This window comes from Theropithecus gelada, chromosome 6 (assembly GCF_003255815.1).
Source record: "Theropithecus gelada isolate Dixy chromosome 6, Tgel_1.0, whole genome shotgun sequence".
Lineage (NCBI taxonomy): Eukaryota > Metazoa > Chordata > Mammalia > Primates > Cercopithecidae > Theropithecus > Theropithecus gelada.
In genome coordinates this window covers 36758058-36772961 of record NC_037673.1, presented here as the reverse complement: position 1 = coordinate 36772961, position 14904 = coordinate 36758058, and the positions used below count along the sequence as shown (strand labels likewise).

General features: G+C 38.7%; 1 protein-coding gene across 1 annotated transcript in view; it reads left to right on the top strand.

Annotated features, from left to right (window-relative positions):
* The window catches only part of CPLANE1 (ciliogenesis and planar polarity effector 1), a 163143-nt gene that overhangs the window by 116286 nt on the left and 31953 nt on the right, over nucleotides 1-14904 (top strand). Inside the window, exons 42-44 of the mRNA XM_025388536.1 lie at nucleotides 5040-5127; nucleotides 10830-10994; nucleotides 14539-14569. Of these exons, the coding sequence (XP_025244321.1) occupies nucleotides 5040-5127; nucleotides 10830-10994; nucleotides 14539-14569 (284 nt within the window). The remainder of the gene's footprint in view (nucleotides 1-5039; nucleotides 5128-10829; nucleotides 10995-14538; nucleotides 14570-14904) is intronic.

The following is a 14904-nucleotide window of genomic DNA, read 5'->3' as shown; positions in this document are numbered from 1 at the left end:
GGAACACTTTTACACTGTTGGTGGGATTGTAAACTAGTTCAACCATTATGGAAAACAGTATGGCGATTCCTCAAGGATCTAGAACTCGAAGTATCATATGACCCAGCCATCCCATTACTGGGTATATACCCAAAGGATTATAAATCATGCTGCTATAAAGACACATGCACACGTATGTTTATTGCAGCACTATTCACAATAGCAAAGACTTGGAATCAACCCATATGTCCATCAGTGACAGACTGGATTAAGAAAATGTGGCACATATACACCATGGAATACTATGTAGCCATAAAAAAGGATGAGTTTGTGTCCTTTGTAGGGACATGGATGCAGCTGGAAACCATCATTCTTAGCAAACTATCACAAGAACAGAAAACCAAACACCGCATGTTCTCACTCATAGGTGGGAACTGAACAATGAGATCACTTGGACTCGAAAAGGGGAACATCACACACTGGGGCCTATCATGGGGAGGGGGGAGGAGGGAGGGGGGAGGGATTGCATTGGGAGTTATACCTGATGTAAATGACGAGTTGATAGGTGCTGACGAGTTGATGGGTGCAGCACAGCACCATGGCACAAGTATACATATGTAACAAACCTGCACGTTATGCACATGTACCCTAGAACTTAAAGTATAATAATAATAAAAAAAAATTAAGATTAAGCATATGTGAAACTATACTGAAAGGATATGAGGCAGGACTACGACTAAGTAAAAATATTAATACTAAGTAATGATATTATGATGCTTATTTGGTTGTTTTCCTCTTTTTGGGGGGTATATTTGGGGTCTCACCATGTTGCCCAGGCCAGTCTCTAACTCCAAATGATCCTCCCACCTCAGCCTCCCAAAGTACTGGGATTACAGATGTGAGCCATTGCACCTGGCCTGCTTTCTGTTTTTTTTTAAACCCGGATTTAGATCTTCACATCCAAATAAATGTTCAGCATCAAGGCAGTTGTTGGAACTCTTTACTTCAAAGAATCTCTTTTGAAATTGCCTTCTGAGCTAGTTTAGTATTCATTATCTACAGCCAGATACTTGATTTATACCCAAATCTAGTCTTTTTTTTTTTTTTTTTTTTTGAGACGGAGTCTCGCTCTGTCGCCCAGGCTGGAGTGCAGTGGCCGGATCTCGGCTCACTGCAAGCTCCGCCTCCCGGGTTTATGCCATTCTCCTGCCTCAGCCTCGGGAGTAGCTGAGACTACAGGCACCCGCCACTTGGCCCGTCTAGTTTTTTGTATTTTTTTTAGTAGAGACGGGGTTTCACCGGGTTAGCCAGGATGGTCTCGATCTCCTGACCTCGTGATCCGCCCGTCTTGGCCTCCCAAAGTGCTGGGATTACAGGCTTGAGCCACCGCGCCCGGCCCAAATCTAGTCTTGATCCTGGTTTGCTCACTCTCAGAAGAGTTCATGAATCATTAATTCCTTCAACAAACATTTATTGAACATCTACTGCATATTAGGCCCTGTGCTAAATTCCAGGAATGGAAAGATAAATAAGCTATAGTACCTACTCTTAAGGAGTGTAAAATCTAATAAAAGAAGATAGATGTATATACCAATAAATACATACATACTGGGTCTAATGAGGCACATAGATATGCCTGGCATGCTGTGGCATCAAAGAAGGCTTTGTAGGCCGGGCGCGGTGGCTCAAGCCTGTAATCCCAGCACTTTGGGAGGCCGAGACGGGTGGATCACGAGGTCAGGAGATCGAGACCATCCTGGCTAACACGGTGAAACCCCGTCTCCACTAAAAAATACAAAAAACTAGCCGGGCGAAGTGGCGGGCGCCTGTAGTCCCAGCTACTCGGGAGGCTGAGGCGGGAGAATGGCGTGAACCTGGGAGGTGGAGCTTGCAGTGAGCTGAGATCCGGCCACTGCACTCCAGCCTGGGCGACAGAGCAAGACTCCGTCTCAAAAAAAAAAAAAAAAAAAAAGAAGGCTTTGTAGAGGTGACTCGAGCTGGTAATGAATTGGTATTCATCAGCTAATTAAGAAAGACTGACAAAATATTGTGAGCAAAGGAGAAAGGTACCAAATGGCATAGAGTGTTTGGGGAGCTGTATGAGCATTACTTAGAGGTAGAAGTTAGTGGGATTGAACTTTAAGACATTTGACAGTAGAGGTAGGAGAGGGGAGACAAGGAGGAACAGAAAGCATTTACCATGTCAAGCCATTGGGATTTTATCCTATAAGCAGGTAGTGGGAAACCACTGAAGTATTTTAAACAGTGAAGGGAGATGATCAGATATGCAGACAGTAATGTGGAGGGTAGACTGGAAAGGATAAGTCTGGGAACAAGGAGACCACATGGGTTACAGTGGTTCCACATCTGACTGCCCATTAGAATCATCTAGGAAACTTGTTAAGAATGCAAATTCCTGGGCCCCATTTCCCTGAAATTCTGATTTTAAGTAGGTCTGGTTAGAGCCCAGGAATCTGTGTTATTAACAAGCTTCACAAATGATTCTTACGCTGCTAGCTCTATATCAGGTCCACTGATAAGTGTTTGAGATCCACTAAATATCTATGGCAGGAAATAACAATGTGCCTGAATTTGAGCGGTAAGAATGGAGGGAAGGCATTAATAGGACTTAGAGATTGATAAGCTGTGGGAAGGTGAAGAAGACAACAGAGATTCACAGTGGTGTCCAGATTCCAGCCTGGGTGAATGGTGGAGCCATTTTCCAAACTAAGGAAGTGGAAGAGGGGTGTGTGTGTGTGTGTGTGTGTGTGTGTGTGTGTGTGTGTGTTATGTGTGTGTTGGGGGAGGGAGGCACAATGATTTCTATCAGGGACATGACAAATTTGAGGTGCTATGAGATAAGTAGGCAGTTCCTCAGAAGCAGCTGAGGAGCTACAACTGGGCTGAAGTTACAGATTTTGGAGTAATCAGTTAGGAGGAAGTTCAGTAATCAGTTAGGAGGAAGTTCAAATCATGATAGCATAGGCAGTCCTCAGGGAGAGCACATAGAGGAGAAAAGAAGAGGGCAAAGAATCTTGTAGAAACACTGCCTTGTAAGGATGAGGATTCAACAAGACTTGAGAACAGTCTGAAGTCATAAGAGACTCAGGAGAAAGCCAGCCAAAGCAGGAGTTGCAGGAGGGAATTTCCACATATCTTAATGTTTAATGGACTCCTGTGCATGTCAAGATCACTCAGATGCTTTTTCAGAGTATACATTCTATCCCTGCTGAATCTGTTGGGGAGGTGGAGATGGCATGGCATTTTGAAAAGGCTCTCAAAAATTCTGATAGGGCTCCTCTCTCAAGTCTTTTAAGACTTGAAGGTAGGGACAATGTCTTTTGCTACACAGGGTGGGCATTTAATAAATATTTGTTTAATGGTTGTCTTTGCTATCTTAGTTTTGATTCTGGCACTAATAAAATCACATTTACATACTAAAGATTCACCACTAGAACAGTTATTTATAATTGTGGCATAAGGTTGGGAGACAATTTCAAAGGAAGAGTTCCAAAAGCATTTTCTCAAAGCCCCTAAGTACAGTAGTCCCCTCTTATTTGCAGTTTTGTTTTCTGAGGTTTCTGTTACCCTTTGTACAGTATAAGAAGATGTTTTGAGAGACAGAAAGAAATCACATTCACATAACTTTGATTACAGTATATTGTTATAATCATTCAATCTTATTCTTAGCAATTATTAATCTCTTACTGTGCCTAATTGATGAATTAAGCTTTATCATAGGTATGTATGCATAGGAAAAAACATAGTATACAATCGGCGCTCTATATCCATGGGTTCTGCATCTGACAGTTCAACCAAGTGTGGATTGAAAATATTTAATAAAAACAAAAAGGATGGTTGCAGCTGTACTGAACATGTACAGAGTTTTTTCTTGTCATTCCTAAACAATATGTCATAACAATTATTAATATTTAACATTTACATTGTATTAGATATTGTAAGTAATCTAGAGATTATTTAAAGTATATGGGAGAATATGTATAGGTTATATGCAAATACTGCACCATTTTATATAAGGGACTTGAGTGTCTGTGGATTTTGACGTCAGGAGCCAATCCCTCATGGATACTAAGGGACAGCTATAAATAAGGTTCGGTACTACCCACCGTTTCAGGCATCCGCTGGGGGTCTTGGAACATATCTCCCAGGGAAAAAGAGGGTATTTAGTCTTCTAAAATGACCACTTTGAAGGAAATAATGTTAATTTTGTATACACACACACACACACACACACACACACACAATTTATTTATTTATTTATTTAATTTATTTTTGAGATGGAGTCTCACTGTGTCATCCAGGCTGGAGTGCAGTGGCGCCATCTTGGCTCACTGCAACCTCTGCCTCCCAGGTTGAAGCAATTCTCCTGCCTTAGCCTCCTGAGTAGCTGGGATTACAGGCATCTGCCACCATGTCCACCTAATTTTTGTATTTTTAGTAGAGACGAGGTTTTGCCATGTTGGCTAGGCTGGTCTCAAACTCCTGACCTCAAGTGATCTGCCTGCTTCACCCTCCCAAAGTGCTGGGATTACAGGTGTGAGCCACTGGACCCAGCAGGTTTGGTATATTTTTTTAAAATACTCTCACATTGTTATAATGTACACATAAATACAAACATCTTCACTTGCCTAAGAAAACAGCTTAGAGTCCTGGAAGAGGCCCAGGGATACTCTAGTAAGTAGTCTTGAAGACCTGGATTGACCATGTCATGCCACTAAAAAAGTCATTGAATCTCTCTGGGCTTTGTTCTCTCCTTTTTAATATGAGTTTGTCTAGATGGTAATTAAGGTTCTTCTTCATTATAAAATTTTATGATACAATTTTCCTGAGCCTCTTAAAAGTTTATAACTCAGTTAAGCTACAAATAAGTAAAAATTTCCTCTGCTTTATTGATCCCTACCATTTAGCTTATATTGGATTTAATCCCATTTCTTTTACTTTTACATTAATCCAAGTGTTTAAAACTTACATAAACTTGTTTGTTATTTTGAAATTATCAAAGTATTACCATTGTTTTGTCTTGTGTGTTTTTTCTACAGATTGGACCAGTGGATCACATTGAATTCTCTTCTGGCCCTGAATTCAAAAAAACATTAGCCTCAAAAACCATTAGCATTTCTGAAGAAGGTTTGTAGGGGCTGACAGGGACTGGCTGAAGTCTTGCTTTAGTTGACTGAAAGAATAAACATTGCTTTGTGGAGTGCCAGAAGTAGGAATAGTTTTCATATACGAGCTTAAGTCATCAGCTTCCCAATTTTTAGATAAGGATTTTTTTTTTTGTAATGTGATTAGCTTCCACCTCAAAGCCTTTTTTTTTTGGAGAAGGCAGTAACCTCCTCTGGATTTCATATCATGGGGCAAGTGTGGCCTGGAGCTCAATTTTTGTGGATTCCAAGCCATTGGACTCATAGTGCTGAGGATTGCACAGAACTTTGTGCTGAGGTTGCTGTTTGTCTGTGATCATCAGCTGAGCTGGAATTTGAGGTTCTGGTAAAATGGCCAGGCAGTGGTGAGGTATTAAGTTTTTTCATTTTTTATTGAAAGAATGAATTTGTTTTTACTTTCTACTGTGTGTGTAGTTTATACCTGTGTTCTCTTCTCATTCAGTCTTGTCAGTCTTTTCAAAAACCAGTGTTTGTTAATTCTGTTTGTTTCTCAGTTTCCTTTTTCGTTAATCTTTATTATTCTATTTTGGGGGGATTAACTTGTTGGCTTTTTTCTAACTTTATTTTTTCTTGTTTTCTAATATGTGAATTGAGGCTGAATATGTTCCTGCATGGACCTACTTATCATCATCTGGTGTTGTTCAGGTCTACATAGTTTGTAGTTCACATTATGATTTCTTTAGCTTGTAAAAGGAGTTTTTAGCTTCTAAATATTAAGGATTCTAATATATAGGGCTATGTTTTTGTGGTCGATTTCCATTTTCATTGTATTTTGATTAGCTGATGTGTATGATGATATCAATTCTTAGAAATTTGTTAAAATTTCTCTTGTGGCTGAGGATAGTCAGTTTTTATGTTCCACATTTATCTGAAGAGACCAAACATTTGCTGTTGGTTGTATGTATTGTATGTGTATATATCTCCCTTTGGTCAAGCTTCTAAATTGTATTGTCCAGATTTTTTATATTTTTTCTGATTCTTTAGTCAGCTTGATCCATTAATTTCTCAGAAGGTTGCATTAAAAATTACCCATAATGATTATGGAATTATTTATCCTTGTAAATCTGTTACATTCATCTTAAGGCTATAAGGTGAAAATAGTTCAGAATTGTTATATTTCTTGTTGGATTTTGTCTCTTTTATCACTAAGTAATTATTCCCAATAATCCTTTTTGACTTATAGTCGATTTTGTTTAATATGAACATTTCTACCCCTGTGTTCTGGTATAACTTTTTGATATGTTTTTTTTTTTTAAATTTTATGTAAAATTTCTATGCTATTTTAATAGAAGACAGAATCATACAATTAACTTTCATATACTCAACAACAAACTTTAATCATTATCAACTCATGGCCAATCCATTTTTTACCTAAACACCTACCCACACCCACCCACTCTTCCCACCTTTTTCTTGATTATTTTGAAGTGAAACCCAGACAGCACGTTATTTTATGTATAAATATTTTATATGTATCTCTAAAAGATCAGGTCCATGTTTAAAACATAAGCACAATAATATTGGCACTCCTTTAAAAAATTCTTAATATACTTATATATCTAATCAGGGTTCAAATGTTGCCAATTGTCTTGTTTCAAAAAATAGCTTTTTAGGCCGGGTGTGGTTTCTCACACCTGTAATCCCAGCACTTTGGGAGGCCGAGGCAGGCAGATCACAAGATCAGGAATTTAAAACCAGCCTGGCCAATATGGTGAAACCCTGTCTCTACTAAAAATACAAAAATTAGCCTGGTGTGGTGGTGGGCGCCTATAGTCCCAGCTACTCAGGAGGCTGAGGCAGGAGAATTGCTTGAAGCCCAGGAGCGGAGGTTGCAGTGAGCCAAGATCATGCCACTGCACTCCAGCCTGGGCGACAGAGCGAGACTCCGTCTCAAAAAAAAAAAAAAAAAAAAAAGCTTTTTAATTATTACAGTTGGAACCCAGGTAAGATCTGTATGTGGCCATTGGTTGATGGCTTGTAAGTCTCTTTACTTCTGGGTTCCTTCTCTCCTTTTTCTTCCTTGAAGTTTTCTTTGTTGAAGAAACAAGATATTTGTTCTGAAGTGTTTTTCAGAGTCTGAATTTTGCTAATTGAGTCTCTGTGATGTCATTTAATGTGTTGTTTTCTCCTCTGTATTTCTTGTAAATTGGATATCCCTTTACTTTCAGGCTGTTTGATTATGTTGTAGTTGTGTCCAGCATCTACCTAGATGTCATTCCTTTAAATAATTAGACAGTCTTTTTTAACCAGCAAGCATAATCAGTATTCATTTATTGTATTTACTGATATATTTGTGCTTATTTCTAATATCTTATTTCATGGGGTTTTTTTGCCCTTTTTTTCCTTTACTTTTTGTTCCTCTTTTTTGCCTTTTATTGGATTGAGTTTTCTATATTCTCTCTTTCCTACTGTATTGGTTCAGAAATTATACATTTCATTTTTAATTTTTAGTGGTTATTCTTGAATTTTTTTTTTTTTTTTTTTTTTTTTTTTGAGACAGAGTCTCGCTCTGTCGCCCAGGCTGGAGTGCAGTGGCCAGATCTCAGCTCACTGCAAGCTCCGCCTCCCGGGTTCACGCCATTCTCCTGCCTCAGCCTCCTGAGTAGCTGGGACTACAGGCGCCCGCCACCTCGCCCGGCTAGTTTTTTGTATTTTTTTAGTAGAGACGGGGTTTCACCGTGTTAGCCAGGATGGTCTCAATCTCCTGACCTCGTGATCCACCCGTCTCGGCCTCCCAAAGTGCTGGGATTACAGGCTTGAGCCACCGCGCCCGGCCTATTCTTGAATTTTTAACATTCATAGTTGAGTTAAAGTTTAAGGTGAAGTTGGACATGGTGGTGCATACCTGTAGTCCCAGCTATTCGGGAGGCTGAGGTGGGAGGATCACTCGAGCCCAAGAATTAAAGATTGTAGTATGCTATCATCACACCTATGAATAGCCACTGCACTCCAACCTGGACAACATAGTGAGACACCATCTCTTAAAATTTTTTTCTTTTTAAATTAAGGTGAATATATCTACCTCCCAAACAATATAAGGACTTTAGACCTTTTTAGCACTGATTTGTTCCCTCCATCTTCTCTGATACTGTTTTTTTTGTTTGTTTGTTTGTTTTTGAGAGTCTCGCACTGTGGCCCAGGTTGGAGAGTGCAGTGGTGTGATCTCAGCTCACTACAACCACCGCCTCCCAGGTTCAAGCAATTTTCCTTCCTCAGCCTCCCGAGTAGCTGGGACTACTGGTGCACACCACCACGCCCAGCTAATTTTTTCTATTTTCAGTAGAGATGGGGTTTCACCATGTTGGCCAGGATGATCTCAATCTCTTGACCTTGTGATCTGCCCGTCTCGGCCTCCCAAAGTGTTGGGATTATAGGTGTGAGCCACCAACCCAGCGTCTGATACTGTTTTCAAATATTTGTAGATCTACTCTGTTTTTAACCCTCCCATTTAGTTCCCCTTGCCTTTTATTTTTTGAGTCAGTGCTTAGCTAGGATTTCTCCACATTTGTCATTTTCTTTGCCAACAATTACTTCATTTTAAAATTTCTGATTTAAATAATGTAAATATGTAGGCAACAAATGTATAAAACCAAAACAAGTTTCATGACACCTTTTATTGCCTGAGATGCTCTCTGATATTTTCTCTTCTCTGCTATTGTTGTCCACAGTTGCTTCTCGCATCCACTTCTTTTTTTTGTTTGTTTTTTGAGATGGAGTCTCACTCTGTCAGAGTGCAGTGGTACGATCTTGGCTCACTGCAGCCTCTGCCTCCCGGGTTCAAGCAAAACTCTGCCTCGGCCTCCCGAGTAGCTGGGACTACAGGCGCCTGCCACCATGCCTGGCTAATTTTTTGCATTTTTAGTAGACACGGAGTTTCCCCGTGTTAGCCAGGATGGTCTCAATCTCCTGATCTTGTGATCCACCTGCCTTGGCCTCCCAAAGTGCTGGGATTACAGGTGTGAGCCACCAGGCCCAGCCATATTTCTTTTATTTACCTTCTATTGGAGTAGGAATGATTCTTTAGTATTAAGATTTAACTTTGGGTACTTTTCACCGATAATATTTTGAAGTACTGCTTCCTCCCCATTTTTTCTTTTCTTTCTAAAACACCTATTAGAGGTGTGTTGGACCTTCTCACTCTGTTACTTATATCTTTTTTTTTTTTTTTTTTATGAGACAGAGTTTCGCTCTTGTTGTCTAGGCTGGAGTGCAATGACGTGATCTCAGCTCACCGCAACCCCCACCTCGCGGGTTCAAGTGGTTCTCCTGCCTCAGCCTTCTGAGTAGCTGCGATTACGGGCATGTGCCACCACCCCTGGCAAATTTTTTATATTTGTAGAGACAGGGTTTCTCCATTTTGGTCAGGCCAGTCTCGAACTCCTGACCTCAGGTGATCCGCCCACCTCGGCCTCCCAAAATGCTGGGATTACAGGTGTGAGCCACCACGCCTGGCCGCCTTATCTCTTTTAACCTCTTCTGCATAATTTCCTCCCTTTATCAGTGGTGCACTCAGGATGATTTCCTCAGATCTGTCTTTTAGTTTACTAATTCTCTTCTTTGCTATGTCTTTGCTGTTTTAGCTATTCGTTATGATTTTAATTTTGGTGGCTATATTTAATATCTAGAAGTTGTATTTATTTCTTTTTCAGATCTATCTGCTCTTTGGATGTCCTGTCCTGTTTTTTTTTATTGCTGTTCCTATGCTTTATCTGTTTAATAATTTTAGTCATGTTTTATGACTAACGTTTTCTGATTGTTGTATTTCATATGTGCACATTATCAATTATTGAATCTGCATACTGACTCTCTTTCATGATTGGTTGTTCCTTTGTGTGATTTGTAATTTTTTATTATGGGCTTATCATTAGTAGAAGTTCTGCTAGATTATACGTATTTGTCTTTGGAGTAGTTTTGCATTTGCTTTTTGCTATCATTGAACACTGTAGGAAAAAATTGGAACAAATTTTAGTATACATTTCTTCACTTGGGGTTGCTGTAGTGTATTGATGGTAGAAATTCAGACCCTGTTCATGCTTGTGGCAAGTCAGGGATTTTGATTTCTCAAAGTTGACTTTTATTTTTCTCTCAGCTACTATCCATGCAGATAGAAAACTTATTTGCTGTTTCACCAGGGGAGAGACTTTCTTATTCCTATTTTATGGACAAAGCTGTCCTTCAATGCTCTAAGATAAATGAAGGTAGCTCAGTTTTTCCCTCATTGCAGTCTGCAGAAACCACATCTTCTATTCCTCAGTAGACTATCCTAGCATCATTGCCCACTTATTGCTCCAGCTTTGAGTTCCTTTTTCTTTTCTGGCACCAGGGGATTTCTCTGTTTAGAAAGATTGGTTGTATATTAAATATATATTTTTTGTAATTTAGCATGTCTGTGTTTTTATGGAAGGGCATAGGCCTGTGTACTTCAGCTCAGTCTGCCACGTTTAATGAAGTTGATAATAAATTTTATGGTTTATTTACTGTGGGAGAGCTTTAACTTCAAATTTTTTATTAAATTCATTATACAGTAGAAAGCTATTAGCATAATATGTGGTAAACTTCTAATATCTATGTTGCTAGTTGGAAGTATTAGCAATTGTTGTCTTTTCCATGTGATCTTTTTTTCTCTACTATTTAATTTTAATTGTAATATATACTCTGGATTAGTGCGTTTTTTGACACATATGGATGAAGAAGATCAAAGTGACAAAAAGGAGACTTCAGAACCTGAATTTTCAATAACAGAAAATTATTCTGGTCAGAAAACCCATGTGTTTCCTACTGCCAATTCAGCTGTCAGCCTTTCCAGTGATCAGAATACTACTTCTCCTGGTATTGTTCTTCACTTTTTCATTTACACATACTCTTATTCTCCATTATAATGTTACTGAATGTGATTTACTGGGAATACAGTTATGAAAGGTTTTGTGAAGTAATTTTGTAATATTTATTTTAGGGGAAGGAAAGTTAAAACTTGCTATTCACATGAAGAACTATGACACCTTGTCACCTTCATAAGACATAATGCAATCATGTATCATATCTTGGTGTAACTTATTAATATGAAATATATAGCAACTGGAATTACTATAATAGTTGACATTTACAAAAATTGAAAAATTAAAACTCTTCCAATTAAAAGAACTTTGAATTTTAATTTGAAAACAAAATAGTATCTATCATTTCTTGCACCTCTACCATGTGCCAAACATCACTGTTTTATATGCGTAGATTCTGGTTTAAGCCTGACCTATGAGGTGTAGACACTATTATTATCCCCATTTTACAGTTGAGGAGATTGAGATTTAGAAGGATTTAGTGCCACTTTTTGTTTCATTTCATTTGGAGGTAGCAATTAAAACTGCTATTCTTTAGTCCTAATGAATACATTTTATCCTATGAATAATAGGACATAGTAAATACATCAGTTCAATCACTGACAGTGGCTTGGAAATACATTTTTTTCTCTCAGATATTGATGGTCAATTAAAATGATTTTACTGAGTGTTTAGTGTATGTTCTATTACCATTATTAAAGTGATATAAACAGTAAAAATGCTATTTTGAATGACATTACTGTTACTTAAAGAAAAGCTATTAGTAAGCTGACTTTAAATCTTGTAATGATTTTCTCAGTTCTTTCTAGATGCCATGTATGTTTTAGTCATCAACATATGGGGATAATAATTTCCACTTCACAGAGTTGTGAAGACTGAATATCATATATAAAGCATCTCAGAATCTTGTTTTATTTTCTTGGTCACTGATAGCTTTTCTCTTTTCTTCTCTGGGGTAGGATTGACAAATGAGGTTAAACAGGATTTGTATGGCTAGATGGTAGAGGGTTCCAATTATATCTGAGAAGTTTACACTCCATTTTATACTTGGGAATCATGGGAGAATTCTAGGCAGAGAAGTAAAATGAGGAGGTTTTGAGGAAAAATAGAACGGAGGCATAGAGACCACTGAGGAGGCTACAAAAATCTGACCTGGGAAATAATGAGGGCCTGGCTAGTGTTGTGGGAAAGAAATAGAAGAAACGAGACATTTTGAATTAGTAACTGATGGTACTCAGTGACTAGGTGGGTAAAAGAGGAGGAGAGGGGGAACATGGTTGTTTAGTGTTGCCAGAGTCTAAGGCAAAGGTATAACTAGCTCTGATGTCAAAGTCTAGACTCCAACCTTTTGGCTTCCCTGCGCCACATTGGAAGAAGAAGAATTGTCTTGGGCCACACGTAAAATACCCTAACGCTAACAATAGCTGATGAGCTTAAAAAAAAAAAAAAGTCCATGCATAAATCTCATAATGTTTTAAGAACGTTTACTTGGTAGTAAACAGGTACTGTGGCTGTGGGTTAGTGATCCTGGGTTACTAATAGGAGAAAGGGCAACTTGTTACTCAGCAAACACTTCAACCTTTAACCCAAGAGGTCACCATCTTCACTAATCTCATCTACTTCCCCATATGCAGCCCAGTCAGTATTGGAAGAGAATCCTTTAAGCTTTTTTTCATGAATAGGCCAGTAGGGGCCTCTCAAATACTGAGAGAAAGTGTCTCTTTAATGGACCCTCTCTTTCCTAAGTACATAGGATTAATATCTTTTTCTACCTAGCAAAAAGCTATTAAGGGTAGTACTGTTACTATTACACTAACCTTAGATTTATGTGAGGTATTTCTCTCTTAGTTAAATTGAATTAGTCACCCTTAAGAACCCACAGATGCCCAGATTCTGAGAACAAAAATAAAATGCTTGATTTGGAGGTTAATAAATTAAATAGAACAATGTACTTTCAAGAAAACAGGTATTTCATATTAAAACCATGTGAATGTATAAGTCTTAAGGACAGATTTGGTTTATCTCAAGATAATAAAATCTTAAGGAATATTTTTTGAGAAGAGATGTCAGAACACTTTTCCCAAATTAATTCAGTTCTGTTTTTGGAATTAAACATATAGAAGATTGAATAGATTAAGTATTTTTCTTTGAAAATATATAGTTAATAATGGACAAGACTTAAAAATTATATTTTGGGCCGGGCATGGTGGCTCAAGTCTGTAATCCCAGCACTTTGGGAGGCCGAGACAGGCGGATCACAAGGTCAGGAGATTGAGACCATCCTGGCTAACATGGTGAAACCCCGTCTCTACTAAAAAAATACAAAAAAACGGCCGGGCGCGGTGGCTCAAGCCTGTAATCCCAGCACTTTGGGAGGCCGAGACGGGCGGATCACGAGGTCAGGAGATCGAGACCATCCTGGCTAACACGGTGAAACCCCGTCTCTACTAAGAAATACAAAAAACTAGCCGGGCGAGGTGGCGGGCGCCTGTAGTCCCAGCTACTCGGGAGGCTGAGGCCGGAGAATGGCTTGAACCCGGGAGGCGGAGCTTGCAGTGAGCTGAGATCCGGCCACTGCACTCCAGCCTGGGCTACAGAGCGAGACTCCGTCTCAAAAAAAAAAAACAAACAAAAAAAAAAACAAAAAAACTAGCCCGGCGAGGTGGCGGGCACCTGTAGACCCAGCTACTCAGGAGGCTGAGGCAGGAGAGTGGCGTGAACCCGGGAGGCGGAGCTTGCAGTGACCTGAGATCCGGCCACTGTACTCCAGCCTGGGCAACAGAGCGAGACTCCGTCTCAAAACAAAACAAAACAAAACAACAACAACAAAAAATTATATTTTGGGTTACATTCTTACAAGTAAATTGCTCCTTGGATTTAAATAAGATATTTTCTGAAATATATTACTTTCAGATCACCAGAGGTTTGCTTTCTGTTTGTATATATTTTATAAAGTAAATTGCACTCCAGTACTCTAAACTGTGTACTAAGCAAAGAAGGGTTGTGCCTTCTGACATATATTATACTGAGTACTCAGGATAGAAAAGTAATAATCTTATACCAGCTGGGTGTGATGGCCCATGCCTGTAATCCCAGCACTTTGGGAGGCCAAGGCAGGTGAATCATTTGAGCTCAGTGGTTGGAGACCAGCCTGGGCAACACAGCAAGACCCCATATCTACAAAAAATACAAAAATTAGCCTGCATTGCAGCACACACCTGTAATCCCAGCCATTCACCACGTTAAGGTGGGAGGTTCGCTTGAGCCTGGAGGCAGAGGTTGTAGTGTGCCATGACCTGCGCTTAGCCTGGGTGACAGAGTGAGACATGGTCTTAAAAAACGTGTAGACAGTGTTCACTATCAGATAGCATATTCAAGAGGAGGATAAATATGCTGTAAATATATATCTATAAACCAATTTGGAGGTTTAAAAGTATTTTAATTTAATTTCTGGTTGTATAATTTCTAAATTAGGTTAACAATTGAAAGCAAAAAAAATGACCCAAAATTTTTATTAATAATGATTTTTTTTTTTTTAGGTATGAATAGCAATGATGAATTATTTGAGAGGTAAATATCTTAAGAGTTAATTCATGATTTTCTTTAAAGTTGGGTGTGTGTAGATAGTGGAAATTTTGTTGTTCATATGTGTGTGAATTTTTACATTATACATCTTTGTGGTTTAAAGGAATATAAGTTTTCATTGGGTATGGAATATTTTTAAGAAATTGAGGATTGTTATACCCCTTACTGTTTTAGCACAAGTAATTAGAATTCAATAGACTATACTACATTTTCTTATATAAATATAGATCAAATTTAAACAGGCAGAATCTATAGAGGTTTTCTTCTGGGCCATATGTTTCCTTTTTAAAGAAAATCTACCAAGTCATTACTTTTTGTTG